At 37.8% G+C, this 18,157-nt stretch overlaps 1 protein-coding gene across 1 annotated transcript in view; it reads left to right on the top strand.

Annotated features, from left to right (window-relative positions):
- LOC135738171 (uncharacterized) overlaps positions 1-18,157 on the top strand; it is a 334,980-nt gene that overhangs the window by 240,262 nt on the left and 76,561 nt on the right. The window contains 2 exon segments of the mRNA XM_073811486.1: positions 17,486-17,632; positions 17,983-18,129. Coding sequence (XP_073667587.1) covers positions 17,486-17,632; positions 17,983-18,129 — 294 coding nt within the window.

The following is an 18,157-nucleotide window of genomic DNA, read 5'->3' as shown; positions in this document are numbered from 1 at the left end:
AAGGCAGTATTTTGTGCACTTTTATGTTACACCATCATGTCTGGCCTATCCCATTTTGTTATGTTTCATTCTTTTATTTAACTTGAATTAAAGCCATTTCATTTTTTTATATTTCAATATGTTTTGCATTTTTTATACTCAGATGGATCCTGTTTTAACTTGCTCCTACATTCATTTTTCTTTATAAATTGTGATTGTAACATTTTCTCTTTCCTATTGGAAAGCTGTGTGGTGATAAAGAGTTTGCATATGACCAGATGATCAGAGAAAATTATGAGAGCTGCCCTGTTCAGCCATCAGTCAAACCTTGTGTTCTCTCTTTCCCCTAAAATTAAACACACTGCAGAGACTTCTTACTATAGGCAGATAGGCGAGGGGACAGAGCACAGATGAGGGTGACAGATACAGTAGAGTAAATACTGATCTGATCTCTAAATAACATTTAAACAAAAACAGCGTGTTTTTAAAATGGGCAGTCTTCAAAATAAGCAAAACATAGTTTGTTAGGCAACATGTCCTTTTGATTTTTCAAAAGGAGGGGGGGCAAACAAACTCAAAATCAAACTTTTACAATGCAGGAATGTAAATAGCCATTTATCATTACTGCTTAGCTAAAATGCTGAAAATGTTACTGTTGAAGTCATCTGTTATGTCATCTAAGGACGTTTGGAGATAGAGCTTTCTGTGTGGGTGCTCCATCACTCTGGAACAAGCTTCCTCATGCCATTCGCTCTGCCTCCTCTCTAACAACCTTCAAAAAGCAGCTAAAAACACATACTGAGGCCTATGTTTTCTACTCAACAAATCACTTTTTTGGATGGGGACAGGCTTCACATCATCCCAAACAATGCTTCTCTGTGACTTATCAATTACACAGCACAACCTCTTACCTTATTGCTTACGAATTAAATAAAGTGACTTAAATTTCAGTTTGTCACTAAGACAAAGCTGTTGGTTTATGCTTTTATGTGAAATAGCTGACAATTTGCTGACTGGGTTATGCTATATATTTATAGTGTTTTTGTGATTCACTTTGAACTTATATGCACTCATTGGAAGAGAGCTGCATGAAGATTAAAGGGGCGGTGAATTTGTCGATTTTATTGTTTTATACTGTTGCCTGATGTCTACTTCTGATGTCCGCGTGGTTTTTACATTCAAAAACATCAAAAACAATAAGTAATAGGCTATTTTGTAACATAGATTAGTGGCTGTCTGGAGAAATGGTTCGTTTGAAGGGGCGGGCCGCATTGAAGACCTGGACGTAAACACCCACTGCTATGATTGGACGTCTTCGTTCCCCGTCATTACATGTGGGGAAATGTTTTAAAAACATTAATGTGATAAAAATAGCAGCCGAACACAAATATGTTTGAGCCACAAAAGATTCTGGGTGCTAAATATGATACGCATAAATGACAATACGTATATTAAAGTAGAAACAAAACTCGACGTGACTAAATTACCGTATACAACACAGTAAGCGCGCATCAGAATCTAAACTGCGGCTAATAAATCCTTATCAATAACTTTGTATAATTCGATTGTGCTTGTGAGGTTGCTTTTACATTCACGTAATGTTAAATACCACAGTTATATGATAAAAAATAAGCTTTGTTGAGTGTTTGACCTTTCAAACGTAACTCGCCTAAATTACCGTATACAACACAGTAAACGGGCATCAGAATCTAAACTGCGGCTGATAAATCCTTCTTTATAAATAACACTGTATATTTCTACCGTTAAATTACAGTCGTGTTGTTAAGTGGTGTATCTTTATTAATCGTTTAATGTTTTTAGTACATTAAAACAGTCAAACATACGTGTTTAGACACGGATGTTACAACAGACATATCAAGCGATCTCTTCTAACAAAGCAATAGTGAAACGCAGTAACTTAAATAAAGTAAAATGTCTTACTGTGTATAATGCTGTGTCATTGTTGTCAGATCCAATATAAGTGGTGCTTTTAATCACAGTCTCTCTGCAAATCCAGCATCGACTTCTTTCCAAATAAATCCGTGTACACAAAGTTAACAAACACTCCCCACACGAGCTGGAACTTCTTAAAAAGCAAACTTTTTCCAGGCATTTAATGTTATGTTCCAAGCCTCTGAATTAAAGTATTTAGCTTCTGTGTTGTTCCCACGCGGTTCTTCCACAACCGAAAATGCGTTTCCAGTCTTTCATAACAGATCACCGCGTCAAAATAAAAGTCTCTCAGAAAAAATGTATTTAAAAGTCATTTTGGTTACATTTGTCAATCTTTAAAGACATATTTACTTGTTGAGACACACGTGTGTCACGCGAAGCTGTGGGCGGGACTTCAAAAGTGGTCCTTGTATTTGGCTATGGGGCGGTACTTCAATTCTACTTTGACGTCATAGATTTCCGAATTCCACACTGGCTTGTTTTACTGGCTTGGTGCCAAAAACGGTTATATTTCAGTAGCACGGACGTTTTCAGTTCTGAAACTTGCAGGATGTTCATTTAAGTATGATGACCTCTTATATAACAAATTATCAAGTTAAAATTGAGTATTTGATTCACCGCTCCTTTAATACAAATATAGCTTTATGTAAAACCATGTTTATTGTTAATAAATACAGCTTTCAATTGATGACTGTAAAAAAATATCCAATGTACAATGGTATTGGAGCTGGGTTGCCGGTAAATTACCGTAGATTTAAATTTATGTTATTTATTGTCAACAGTTTGTTCAAAGTTGAATGAACATTAAACATGAACAAGTCTTTATCTTTACAGAATAAAACTATACAATAACAGCTGTTTTCTGTTTTTTTTTTTTTTGCTTCAGATTTTGTTTCCCAGAATGTTTTGCTTGATGCTGTTTTTCTACTTTTATTCTGTAAAGACAAAGACTTGTAAATGTCTAATGTTCATTTAACTTTGAACAAAATGTTGCCAGTAAATAACATAAATTTAAATCTATGGTACACTGTAAAAAAAAATCTGTAGAAACAGAAAAAGGTTGATGAAGATGATTTCTGGTTACCAGAATGCTTCGCATGAGGCTGTTATTGTATAGTTTTATTCTGTAAAGATAAAGACTTGTTAATATTTCAAATTTATTTAACTTTGAACAAATTCTTGCTAGTAAATAACATAAATTTAAATCTACAGTAAATTACCGGCAACCCAGCTGCAACAACATTGTAATTTCTACGGAATTTTTTACAGTGTAAGTTACCGGCAACCCAGCTGCAAATTTCTATGGAATTTTTTTACAGTGTATGGTTTGTTATGATTGGACAATATTTTACCAAGATACAACTATTTGAAAATCTGGAATCTGAGGGTGCAAAAAAAATCGCCTTTAAAATTGTCAAATATTACCAACCATAAATATTTTTTATATATATTTAGGGTAGGCAATTTACAAAATATCTTCATAAAACATGATCTTTACTTAAAGGCGGGGTGCATAATTTTTGAAAAAAACACTTTGGAAAAGGGAGTCAGCTGAGTACCAAAACACACATTTTAAACAAACCAACTGAGCATTAAATGCTCATGAACTTTGCATGTTCGATTACATATTTTTAAGAGGAATGCTGTCATTCAGGAACTTATCTTCATTAATCATTTTCAACTTCAGAATGGCTTAATGTTCATTTTTATATTATATCCTTTGATTATTATGCCCATCAAAACCTTTGTAACTCTATTGTGGTCCTACCCATGTTATACTTTTGGATTTAAAAAATTGTAAATTTGTTAATGTAAAATTTAGAACCTAATAATAAAATACATTGAAATTTGAGTTGTATGAAAAGGCTACCTAAGAAAATATGCAAAAACTGGCCTGTCTTCAAAATAAGCAAAAAACTTTTGGTATCCAACATTGATTTCCTTTTGGTTATATTATGAAATGAGCAATTACACAAAAATCTCATATTTCATATACAGTAAAAGCCTAATCAATGATCTACCAATTATTATTAGAAGCTGTATGCATGGCATACAAAAATCAATCAATTAATAACATTTATTTGAAGCAATGGAAACACTACACAGTTTTGTCCGTTTGTACCTGTTTTGAAAGTTTCCACTGAATTCTGAGATCTCAGATACAAGGTTTGAAAACCGAAAGAAAATGATTCAAGGAAACAAATTCTCAGTGATTGAGAGATTTATGCAGATAACTTTAAAGTTTATAGTATCACATTAAGGTAAGTTGGCCAGGGGAAAGGTAAGAGTTTCTTCAGTTTCTTCTTTAAAATGTAAAACATATATGTGCTGCATTTTTAAGCCTAGAAAGATAGAAACATTGCCTTTAGATATTAGATAAATTAGATAAATAAATTGTATATCTTATACAAGCATCTTTATTACAACCATTACCCTGTGTCCGTGATGTAATCACTAGTCTCTTCTTTATGTCATTATAACCGTGTCAGTGTACACATGACAGCTAAAATTAATGTTATAATATGACTTTTTTATAGACATAATGAAGACCTGTGGATGAGGAGATCTGAATTGTTTAAATTTGCATACTTGAATGAGAAAATGGCCAGTGAAGGTACAATAACATAAATATTACAATTAGTTTAGTTTTTACTTACTATTCCTCCTATTCAAGTTATTCCATACCCTTCCTATTACATTAAGTTTAACTTACTATTCCTCCTATTCAAGTTATTCCATACACTTTCCTTTATACAAAATAAAGTTTCTTCATATTTCTCATTTTATTTCATGTAAAAAAAATATGTTAGAAGGTTGGGTAAATGAGAGCACAATTTAAATGTTTGGGTTGATGTCCAATGCTTTAAGAAAAAAGCTTAATTACGTTACATATGTTTTCTGTTCAGTCTTTAAAAAAACACTGGCACTTTATTACACTGAAAAAGTACACTCTAAAAAAAAAGTGCTAAATACCATTATTAGTGCTAAGCATCACCTATGTAGAATCATATTGTGCTATGTTGAACCATAAGTGGTACTAAGCCCTATTTGGACAGTAATTGCATGGCATGCTCATGTGCTTCAGGTTTATTCTGGACCAGTGTTGTCTTTCTTTTCGAGCATTTTAAAAATCTTCACAACATAACTGATGATGAGAAGTATGGACACAATCTTTCATCACTCTTCTACAGCGAGTGGCAGCTGATGTAAATAAATAGAAGAATATTACAAAAACTTTTAAATTGTCTATTACCACCAGCAACAAGTGATAAATACAGTTTAAAATGTATTAAATTACACAACAGCTGGGCTATTCCATATACATTTGGGGGCAGTTTCCTGGAAACACCTGGAAATGCACTGCATTTGTGGTTAATTACAATCATTCACATGACCCTAAACCTAAACCCTGTCTGGGAAACTGCCCCATATTCAAATATACAGGTCATGTGAATAATAGTAATTAACCACACATGCGTGCAGTGCATTTCCAGGTGTTTCAAATTATAACCTGACAAATCCACCGTAAATTTATCTTCATCCGAATTCATGAGTTTTATTGCGAAGGAGGCATGCAAATATATTTTAACGGATATCCTCATGAGAAACGATTGCCATCCGAATAGGGCTTTTTGCATTAGCACCACTTATGGTTCTACAAAAGTGCAAAGCTGTATATGTGCTCTGTAGCGTTAAAAATTGTTCCCTATGATTACAATATTTTAGTACTATTAAGCACCATTTTCTTTAGAAGATTGCATTTAGTTGTTCCCTCCTACACGGTAAAAAATATGTGATCAATGTATCATATTAAATGTGCATTGTGTAACTTTCAAAAGGATTGCTTAACAGAAATGACCATACAAAATGAAAATGAAGTGTTATCTTTTTATTACACCTTTATTATTAAATAAAGGTGGTTCATGATGCCATAGAATGGGGTGGCAAAACATTTAGTGCATTGAGTGCCAAACTTTATTATGCTGACATACAAACTAAAATACAACAAGACCACAAACTGTAGTAAAGAACTGAATTTACCTACTTGAAGTCCTCTAAAAATAAACATGAACACAGTAATAAATAAAACCATTAATTGACTTATCTTTGTTTATTCCATTAGACAAAAAGATTGTACTTTTTCCTAACTTTTCTAATTTCACAATTGTATAGATACAAGGACAATAGAAAAACACCTATCAGGATTTGTTATGGCTATTCTGCTAACCCATGCATGTATTGTGGAAGCAAACACAACTTTTCAGGTAGGATTGTACTTTTTTGTATATCGTATTGGGAAAATGAGGTAAATTAAATATTGTTAAAAACTATACTAAAATACTGAAAATTAATAAAACAATTAATATAATGAATTATGGATACTGAATTTAGTGTGAAAGACTTGTGTAAAACCTTGCCATTTAAAAAGACATTGCAGATGTGTTTAAACTCTGAATTTTTATTTTTTTATTTAACTCTAGTTAAGCTTCGTAACGTCTCCGTTACGTATGTAACCCTTGTTCCCCGAAGGAAGGGAACGCAGACGTCATGTCGTGACCAACAAATTAGGAACGCGCTTCGTGGGACCAATCTTCTTCAAAAAACTAGTAAAATGCCACTGAAATTGGCATGCAGGTATTTGCATCCGTCGGCGCAGCCCTGCTGCTTGAGTATTTAACGAGCTTGCAGGTTTGCCACCTGATCTCTGAAAGGAGTGGTGGGAACTTTGGGAAAGGAGCCGGGCCTGGGTCTCAGTGTTACGCTGGATTCAGCAAGCCCGAACTTAAAGCACGAATCATTGACCAAAAATGCACAAAGGTCCCCTTACCCCTTAACGGAGGCCAATGCAAGGAGTGTTAAAGTTTTCATTGTAAGAAACTTAATACTCACAATGTGCAGAGGCTCAAAGTAACTGCCCTGAAGGGCTTTCAGCACCACAGACAGGTCCGAAGGAGGAATTGAGAGAAGGTGTGGAGGAGTTAAGCCAAAAGTATACTCGGGACGTCCGCGTGCAGCCCAAAATTTAAGACCCCGCGGACACGCCGCAGCGAGTCCGCGTACAACAGCGCATGCGCGAGTTCGATTAGGAGTGTCCACTAGGTGGCAATACACACAGTACAGTCCCATAGTCGAGGAAGAGTGCAGACGACCGATTCAAATAAGCACGTTGAAGAAGAATGGAGGCATAAAAGCATTTCTTCTTCCATTATTCTACGTTCTTTGTTTGCGTTTGCTATATACTGTTTGTTGTTTGCAATGCGGTCGCCAGTCTTCTTCTATCCTGGTTTGATGCATGTCCTGTACAAGAAAGCGACTCTCTACTGCCCTCTGACAGCCAGGAAGAGTACGACGACACATTTGTAATGCGCATGTGCAAAATTCGGTCATCCGCACTTCAACCGCGTTGAGTATATTTTGAAAGCTACGCGGACGCGTGCGCGCGAGCCGGACGCGGATGCGGAAAAAAGTATACCCGGGCCATTAGTCTCCGTGCACCTCTTAAAAACCTAATGACCAGGGCGTGCTGACCCACTGACCTTCTGTTTATTGGGGTGTGGTGTGCGGTTATTGCAGCAGTGTCAACTTTAATGGTGAAGGGGTACAGTCTCCTCTCCAACCGATGCTGAAGATATAAAAGCATGACGCTGATCAGGCATTCTCATGGGTTTTCTTGTTAAGAAGAACACCCACAAACTGTTGGCTGAACGTCTGATGTTTTTCGTACACTTTTCTGGAAACCCTGTGAAAATGTCGAAGTCGTTTTGATTGGTTGAAATAAACCGGATTTCCAAAAGACGCCAGTGTTGCGATTAGTTTCGGTCCCTGGAAAACAAAGCTCTGATGTTCCATTGAGGAAGAGAATCAGTCGTGTTCACGTGGATAATAATGAGCAGTTATCATGATCAGCTAAACACTCATTGGTGTGGCTGTTGATGAAGTGCACAACGTTGTTCTATGGTGAGTAATGTTGTTTATTTAGATGCTATTCGGTTGCGGCTGGTTATTTCAATAACTGACTTGTTGCAAGCCGGCTCGTTATTGAGTCCGAAACGTGACGCTAGACGAAACAAACTGTGATTGGTTGTTTGACATGTCGGTCAAACAGCTCATGGGCGGGCGTTGTCCAGAAAAAGCAGCGAAAAACACCAGACCTTCAGTATTGAAGGTCTGGCTACGCAAGACTAGGACGCGGGTGTTAAAATATGCCCCCACGCCTGAGAAAGAAGGTCATTCCTCAGGGGGAGTCATCAGGGAGGGGCTGTCGTGAGGAGCATTAGTTCTGGGAACCAATTCCTGGTGGTCCAGTAAGGTGCAACCAGTAAAATGTGCTCCTCGTCGACTTTGCACTGTCTGTGCGAGAAGGCTCACTGGGGGGAACGCATATTTTCATAAACCCCGCGACCAGCTGTGTGCCAGTGCATCCACACCAAGTGTTTCCTCGGTTAGCGAATAGAACAGGCGACAATGGGTTGTCTCTCGAGAAACAAACAGTTCTACCTGCACTCTGCCAAAGCATTTCCAAATCAGCTGAACCAACTGTAGGTGGATCTCCTCTGGACTTGGTTGTGAAGCTAATGCTGTACGGTCTCATATAGAGCAGCTTGAGCAGTGTCACAGCCGCTGCTGCAGCCATGTCCTAGGAGCCTCTGAAATTGTTTCATGCTCCTGTTAGACGTTGCGTCAGTTTGACCAAGTCCAGTTCCATACGAAGAAAAGAGATCCTCTGCAAAGTTTGCTCTTTTCCCAGTTGACCTGAAGACCTAAACAGTGAGGTGTCAGGGGAGAATCGAGACATGAAAGTTCCCCCTTCTTCAGGTCGTAGGCTGTGAACCGATTGTGTGGACAAATGTTGCTGAAATGGCTGGTCTGGGAAACCGAAGCATTCAGGAGCCGATTCTTGTCGACCTCCTTCATGTCCGCAAGACATAGCCAGAGTTGGCGTTCCTGGACTGCCAGGGTGGACACTGCACGTCCATCGGCTTGTGGGGTTACCTTGGTCGAACATGGGGCCAGGTCAGTGACTGCACGGAGGTCTGAAAGACCACCAAATTGTGACCTACAAAATAGATGGCCACCTCTCCAATGATGTGACATGCAAATACCTGCATGCCAAGTTCATTGGCGTTTTACTAGTTTCTCTAACTAAATTGGCCCCGCGAAGCACTTTCACCAATTTGTCGGGCACAACGTGACATTAAGGTGACCCCTATTTCCCTATTTTTATTCTGCATTTTAAAGTGTATAATCCAGTTCAACTGAATCACACTGTAAAAAAATCACACCTCAACTCAAAATTGTCTAGTGATTGGCAACATCAAAAATGTTCAACTGCCAAATTTCAGGGACGGATTGGTAATCTGTGCATTCTGGAAAAGTCCAGAACGGCCGTTCAACGGAGGGCCGTCGCCTGGCCGTCGGCAAAAAAGTCTAATAACACAATATGAACAGCCAACAGCAGGGGCACTAATACGATCACTTATTTGATGCTACGTGTAAAAAAACGAGGAAGAAGAGTCGGCCTACTAGCTACCAGCCGTGATTGGTCCACGGATTCTTGGAATTCGCGAGCCTGAACATCCACAGCCTGGTCATGATGAGGGACAGACAGAGCTAACTTCACATCAGCAAGATGTCCTGTAAGTGCCAGTAGTAGCAGGACACGTGATATTATAATATAATATACATGATATAAAATAAATAAAACTCGCGTAAAAATTAACGTAATGCCCAACTACTGTTAGAGAGAGACGTGATGTGAGTGTGTGCGTGCGCACGTGCGTGTCTGAGAGAGAGAGGCGCAGGCACGATTGAACAGTAGAAATGTAAAAACAATACATACTCCGTCATTTTGTTCATATGGGACATCATTCATCATTCATTTGTATACAGTCGCAACATTGTGCTTTTGTCAAAGTGTAAAGTCTTGTCAAACTGTATTATCTACAACTGTCTTCTAACCAAAATCACACACACACACACACCAAAGCAAAAAATTATTTATCCAACCCCGTTTAAAAACAGTCTGTGGGTGGACATTCATCGTATTGCATTGGTTTTTATTTCTTTCATTGACTTTATTGTATATGAGAGGTTGTAGTTAGCTCACATTTTCTGCTACAATGAAGACTATTGAATTAAACAGGAAAATATCAGGCATGCGTTATATACAAGAAAGGGGGCTAAATAATTGACCAAATTTTTGTTTAACCAAAAAAATCCTAGCTTGTACTTTCTGTCTGTCTTCCATCAAAGTGCAGTTTTTCCTTGTCTTTCATATTTGTGTTTAGTGGAATTGGCAAAGACCTGGTGGTTGTTTGTGAAAGCTTTACAGACAAAATTAATATAGGGCCTAGCCATTTTCATTATTTCACAGACTTCTTATACATCAAAGTGTAATATGACATTGACAAAATATTAAATAACCTTGTCTGATAGTCTGACAGTATTGTGGCATAGTATCAGGACATCCTTGTGTCTGTTGCGCATGGCTAGGGGCGAATGGCCGGATGATGGGCCTATTTGGGAGAAAGTCCAGGGCTGTTTTTTAGCCCCAGTCCGTCTCTGCTGCCAATTGTCACTTTTGAAAACCTGTTCCTTTAATTAAGTGCATCAAGTGCACATAACGTAGATACTATTTACATTAGGTAAAAATAGCGATATATTTACATAATGTAAAAGTTGTTCTTTGCACTAAGTGTAAATAATTAGATGCTATCTATACTTAATATTGACAGATACTAATTGCATATTAGAATTTTTGTGCATTAACAGGATGCAATAATAACCTACAGTGTAAATGATTATATTTATAAAATGTATCAAACGGATGTTACATTATTAAGAGATAATGTAGCCAGTGTTTTCATTTGCTATTCTCAACAGGTATCTGGTCTTACAGCAGAATCTTACTACATGATTGATGTTGATGTGAGATTCTTTGACTCGTCTCTTGTCAACTATTTACGAAATCTGGTCACAACTATCAACCTTCCTCTCACTCTGGACAACAACATAAATGTCACAGATTTCAACATGACTACTGGTAAGATGAGAACTGATTATATTTGCTAGAAAAATTAGGAGAAATAAAACCGGAATTTCAAGGTGGCTTGTTAAATCACACGTCAACCTGTCAAATGTGGGTAGATTAGGACAGCTACTCTAGCCACTTTGGTGGGTTAAATATCATTTATTAATTGAAGTTTTCTTAAAAGTCATGTGAAATCATAAACATTGTGACACAGCAAAACTACAACTCCCATGAGCACTCCCTTCACCCTGAGAAACATGATAGAGAGCTTGAGCACTGATTTTTTTATTGTCTGTCATTTCACAAGTCCACACTTACAAATAAGTCAAATAGAATTAATGATATGCGTATTTGGATACTGTCCTGAGCTCGGTATTTGGCCTGAGCCCGAAGCACTTCCCCACATAGAGAGGGCTCCGGGCTCTGTATTAAGCCCAAGCCCAGAACATTTCCCATATTCAGTTTAGGAAATAAGCAGGTGAGTGTGAGGAGTCTATATAGGTTTCCACTCATGCTGATCAGGTGGACACCTGATTGTTGATTGTTGACAGCTGGTCGTAATAACGAGATGATTTGGTGGACAGCTCATGACCAGCTCATTTTGTTTGGAATTGACCGTTTTTACCGTGACCACAGCCAAGGGCAGACAGCCGTCAAGAGTAAGTGACAACTCTAGCATTTGCCTTTATACATAGCAAAAAAATCTCATGCGATCATAATCTGGGTTTGTGCATCAAGAGGATTTAGCTCAAAAGAAGTTTTTGAATGCTACAACAGTGAAGGGGCAAGAAGTTGTCTAGTGTATATTTTATACTTAAATCCTGCAAACAGAACAAAGTTATGTATGACTATTAGGGCTGTCACTTTTGTGAAAAAAATCATTTTCGATTTTTAATATATAAGTGTTCATTGAATCGATTGTAAAATCAATTCTCCATGTTTAAAAAGACGTTTCCATTTTCAACGCCAAATAACAGACAAACGTAAAGAGAGCGCTGGAAACGCACAAGACAGCAATATTTCAAATTTATTGTCATTAAGTTTCGTGCAGAATATCAAACCGCAACAGTAGTGCAACATACTGCACTAAAATATATGCAGAGTGGACTGCTGCCATAAATGAAAAACATTACTGCAGGCTTCAACCGGCTGCTTTTATGATTTAGGCAATTCAAAAATTATTTTAAATACAATGATTCGATCCATTTCAAACAACTGTTAAAAATGAAACTTTAAATAGACTTACTTGAAGTTGAGAACATGCTGTGTGTTTTTTTATTATAAACGTAACCGACACTTAGGCGGCACTAGGCAGGCATAATGAAATGCGCAAAAAGGCTAGGGCCATTACAAATTATTGGTCAGGAAAACAAGTCGATCAACATTTTAGGGGTCCAGAGCAGAGCGTTTTTCATTCACTATATGTACATCTGTTGAGAAGACGGGCTCCGACCGCACTGATGTCCCAGGGAAACTCGGGTACTTCGTTGCCAGCTGCGCAAGGTGGGGGTATTTCGTTCTGCCAATCTTCCATCTCAAAAGCGGGTTGCTGTCAGCTCGCAATGGTGGCTCCTTGTCATAACTCATCATCTCCTGTAAGGTCACAATTTCGACGCTGTCTCGTGTTGCACAGGTTTATTTACGTTGTCCTCCATTTTCTTTGCAAAACACTAGATGCAGCGATTGAAAGCGTGAAACTATAGGTGTGTAAAATTGCTGGGTATTTTCTGTCTAGCTTTCGCAATGCCTACTGCACTTTCGGAATTATTTATTTTCTTTTTCTGCTTGTTTGTGAGTTTTGTTACATCTATATTTTTAATTCTTTAATTCTTTTAAAATTAATAGTGTACATATTTGATTAAAATCAATTACCTATTTTCGTTTTCGAAATTTTTTTGGTTGGTCCGATCGATTGTGCAATCGATTTTCGAACGAAAAGTGACAGCCCTAATGACTATTAGTTGAACTTTTTCACCCTCTAACAACGCTCACATCCACCGTTGTGTTTGGTCACTGATGTCAAGGTTTATGTTCACAGAGATGTGAAAACATGTCAGACAGTTCTATTTGGAGATAATAATGGTTTACTTACCGCTGTGTCTTTTTGGAAAATCCTGAAGGGAAGAGCGCTTCATGAAGACATTTTTCAATTTAAATGCCCAGTTTCTCTCCACTGACAGTTAGTGGGGGACCTGATGGAGGGGTTGCGCGATGGTGGATGTCACTTCATAAATTAAAGTGATTAGGGCACTCATAGTGTTTGGCGTTGCATAGGGGGAATCCCCCTAGTTTGGGGGCCCCTCTCACAGAGCAGTACTGGAGAGTGATAGCACTGTCTCACTGTGGTGGTTTGTTTACAGTGTTTGATACTGTTTGACAAGGGCAGATACCATGAGAGACCATGCCGCCATCGGGGGCCCTCTTCAGCTGGGGGCCCAAGGCAGCTGCCTACCTTGGCTACCCCATTGCGACTGCTCTGCATGCAGTATAGCTGGGTAAAGGCCTTAGCAAACATGCAGCATCAAAAGAACATATGACAGGTATGGCGCTCTGGAAGGAGGGAGTGAAACAGACTGAAAGTGGACAGGAAATTTCTACTCTGGTTAACATTAACTAGTTGGCTAGAAATCACTACTATTTCTGGTCTGTAGTGGACATTATTCAATTTCTTGAGTAAATCATTTGCCGCTTAGAGTAAGCATAGCTGCTTCTGTTAATCTATCAGAGGGTTCGAGTGGACTTTCCTGTCATTTTTCAAATACACCCTCCGCAAAGACCCAGAATTTGCAAATGTCTTAAAGACATAACACGTAATGCAACATACATTTCTCATGATTTTCAAAATGATGTTATTGCAGTCATGAGCAGTCTAGTGACTGAAGAAGTTGTTTGAGAAGTTGCAGACTCTTGGTACACAATCAAAGTAGATGGCACACGTGACCCAACCAGAGTGGAAAATATTTCCATCAATGTTCATTTTGTAAAGGACAATTATCAAGTAACAGAGTGACTTCTTCCCATGGCAACAACTGAAAAGGAGGATGCGCAGACCCTGACCAATGCAATAATTAAGGAGCTTGAAAAGACTGGGCTCAGTACTTCCAAAATACTTATCCAGGTGTATGATGGGGCTGCCCTTACAGTATGTTTGTAAAAAATGTACAGTACAGAAAATGTTGCAGGACAAATTAGGAAGAGTGATACGCTATGTGCATTGCTTTAATCATCAGCGCCATCTTGTTGTCGTTCATGCAATATTCACCAAGCCTGCTGTTGAATTCTTTAATGTGTGTAACTTACTTAAATTCATTAAAAAGCCAACTGTTGCTGTCATGTATGGTGGGCAGCAGCTTAAGAGACTACTTGAACAGAGTTCGAGAGGGCATCTTCTAACAGTGGAAACAATTCTAAATTCTTTTAGAATTAATGAGTTGTAAGCCAAGATCAATGGCAGTTGTGCATATGAGATGGAGATGCGCATAGAGGCAGCAGGTCTGATTAGAGCAGTAGCCTATCAGACACAAATGTCATATTCATTGACCGTGTGGTCTACAACATTCTGCAGCAAACAAAATGATGCAGTAAGAGGACATGCACATGCTAAGTGCAGTCAAATAAGTTGTATGTGCTTCAGAATGCCTTGCGAAATTGCACTGAATCTGACTTTCTAGAGCTGTGGGAAAAGGCCAATGACACTGAAGTGCCAAGACCTTACGAAAGAAAATGCACCTTTAACAAAAGTTTTCAAGAATTTTTTGTGGAGAACAGCATTGGCAAGCCTCAAGGTGATTTAAGAATTCAAGATGAGCTTCGACGAGTATACTACAATACTCTTGACACAGTTCTTACAGAAATCTCTAAGCGCTTTGGAGAAAGAAACTGAAAGTTAAATTAAGCTCTTTCAGCTAGCGATATCCTGCCACCCTTGAAGCTATGCCTAGCGTACTCGCTGCAATAAAATGTGTGTTGACATTTGAAGCTTCTACAGCTACAGTATGTGCGAAAACTCATTTTCCACTCTGAAAAATGTTTTTACAGAAAATCGAAGAAGCATGCTACATCCACGAAAGGCACAATTAGGGCAGCTGGTCTGTGCAGCGCTGCGTTAAGGGCCATATTTTACATCTGCTGATGCACCCGTAATGTCAACACAAGTGTTCACATCCAGCGACACATTATATAAATAGCAAATGCATTTGCGCACATTTGTGCTATCATACGGTGTGCACTTAGGGGCTAATCACACCAAAAGCGTTTATGGCATTTGCAAGCGCCTTTTTTGAATGATATTCTATGGGCAGGGATCGTTTGCACGCTGTTTATGCACGCCGAGCGCCTTGAGGTTTTTGCCACCAGCCGCAGCACGTGCTTTTGAAGGAGCGCTGAGAGCGGAGAAGCACCCGAATTCATTCGCCTCATTCCATTGTCCAATCGAATGAAGGGAGAGGCAGGCCTTACGTTGTGGTGAGGGAAGTTTACAGTTGCTTTGAAGAACCGGACTCCACTCGCTCATTGTCTCCTGCGTGTTTGTGCACCTTTCACCCTCAAACAAGGTCAGAGCAAGCATCCTCTTTTTAAAGTTTCTGCTAATATGACAGTTAACAGCAAAAGAGTGCCCACGCTTCAATATTTGATTGACAAGACAGCTGACTCGGTGGTTGTTTAGCAATAAAAAGCCGCGTCGCACTGCTCTTTTTTTTTTTTTAAAGTCAGTGTGTCGCGTCTTGCGTTTCCAAGCGTTTAAAGCGCTTTTGGTATGATTAGCCCCTTACAGTAGCTGCATGGCGCTTTGCTATGTTGAGGCAACTGAAATAGATGAAAAGTTGTGGTTTAAAAGTGCATATTTTTTATTTTTCCTGTCAAAAATGACAATCATTTCGCTAGATAAGACCCTTATGCCTCGTTTGGTATCATTTAGAGTCCTTTGAAACTGCAATTTTAAACTGCATTAAAACTGTTAAGTTTGGGGTCCATTAAAGTCCATTAAAATGAGAAAAATCATGAAATGTTTTCCTCAAAAAACATAATTTAATCTCGACTGAACAAAAAAAAAAACATCAACATTTTGGATGACATGAATGAGTAAATTATCTGGATTTTTTTTAAGAAAATGGACTAATCCTTTAAGTAGAGAGATTGAAGAGGTCTTCAAATGGTTTAATCAAAATAAACTCTACAAGCTTTACATTTGGGGAAAGCTGAAGCAAAATAAGTTGAAGAATTGTTCCAAATCAGAGGTAAAAGCCAGAGATTTATTTATTACACCTTAACATGAAGTAAAGTTTTTAGGATGTATTTTAGATAGTAGAATGACAGGAGAATGTATGGCAGCTTGAACCCACTTAAAAACTTATTAGCAAGACAGGCAGTTTTCTTAGATAATTAAACCTTAAAAAAATTAGCTGATCCTTTATTACAAGTTCACTATGATTATTTATTTAGGTAAAATTGTATTAACAAATGGACTAAAAGAAAAATTGCAGACTGCTCAAAACAAGTTGTGTGAGGCAGTTGCGATCGGTGACATCTGAAGGGAGCAGATTCAAAATATGCATTCTGAGTGTCAATTTGGATTATTATTTATTTTAAGAGATGAGTTGTTATAACTTATAAAACTTATATTTTTACAGTGTGGGAGCATTTTAAGAGAAGTAGAAAAAATTGTGGTGTTCTATGCATGAGTTGCTGAATAGAATGTTGATTGCACCCTAGTTATGATTTGTTCTTTGAAAATATCGAAGACCACAATGAAAAAAAGGCCAATGGCTTTTTTGGTTATATCATCATAAACCGTTTAAAAAAAGTCTTTTAGGGATTGTATGTTTTATTGTTAATTTGATTAAAATATTTTTAAAAATATAATGTCATGCTCTGGTTAAAATGATCATATTTCGGATACTAAACTAACATACACATATGCTTACAACGGCCCTCATTTAATAATTTATTATACTGCACACAGTTATTCAAAAACTCACGTACACAAGGCATAATCTGACTGGAGATTTGATCGAAGCAACTGCTTATGTCTATATTGAATGAGCAATGTACCCAGGGCCCTGTTCCCTGTTGCATTGTATGGTTTTTACATAAATAAGAAAATTATTTTTCCATTGAAGAGATTGTATTTTACACATGTCTTTGTATATGTGTGTTCTTGGTAGCCTTACGGAAAACAAGTCTACCTCATATTTTGTTACAGTGTGTGGATTAAATGGCACAGAATATGAGTGTAAGTGTGAGGAGCATCATGTCTGGTCCAATGACACCTTTGAGGTCTATCAGGTGTGTGATGGGATTGTGGGAGGAACTTGTGGATGTATTCAAGGTCTCGCTTCAGAGGGTCAACTTTGCCAGAGAGGTGAGAAATCACAATTAAACACAAATGTGCTGAATATAATTGATTTAAACTGACAAGTATGATTCAATTTAATGATTCAATTAAAATCACTAAAGTTGTCAGATTTAGGTTGCGTAGTTTTATTATGTAAATATTTACTGTTCTTTGTTTTGTTATTGAAGATGTGGATGAATGTGTTGAGATTCCTGAGATCTGTGGTCCAAACTCAATCTGCAACAACACTGCTGGGAGTTACAATTGTTTGTGTATGAGTGGATATAATGTAACAGACCCGAACCTCCCTATAAGCTTCAGTAACCCATGCACAGGTATGATTGACAGCTGAAGCTTTGAACAATATATTTATTGTACTGTCTGAAAATCCATTTATCTGCCACCTTTTCTTTTCCACTAATTATTAACTATTTTCAGATATTAATGAATGTCTTGACCCATCATCAGTGTGTGGGCTGAACGCTTACTGTCACAATTACAATGGAAGTTACTCGTGCTCTTGTTGGGAAGGATATAACAATACTGATGGAAATAAAAATATTAGTGACAATAACCCATGCACTGGTATGTTTTTGAACAGTTATATGCATTTTTTTAATAACTAAAGAAGTTGTCTTTACAATGTTGCATACTTTTAATGTGTAAATATTTACTGTTTTTGAAGATGTGGATGAATGTGTTGAAATTCCTGAGATCTGTGGTCCAAACTCAATCTGCAACAACACTGATGGGAGTTACAATTGCTTGTGTATGAGTGGATATAATGTAACAGACCCGAACCTTCCTATAAACATCAGCAACCCATGCAGAGGTATGATTGAAAGTTGAATCTCTGGACA

The sequence above is a fragment of the Paramisgurnus dabryanus genome, chromosome 12, assembly GCF_030506205.2.
Source record: "Paramisgurnus dabryanus chromosome 12, PD_genome_1.1, whole genome shotgun sequence".
Lineage (NCBI taxonomy): Eukaryota > Metazoa > Chordata > Actinopteri > Cypriniformes > Cobitidae > Paramisgurnus > Paramisgurnus dabryanus.
The sequence above is the reverse complement of the archived record's forward strand: the minus strand, read 5'-3'. Positions and strand labels throughout refer to the sequence as shown.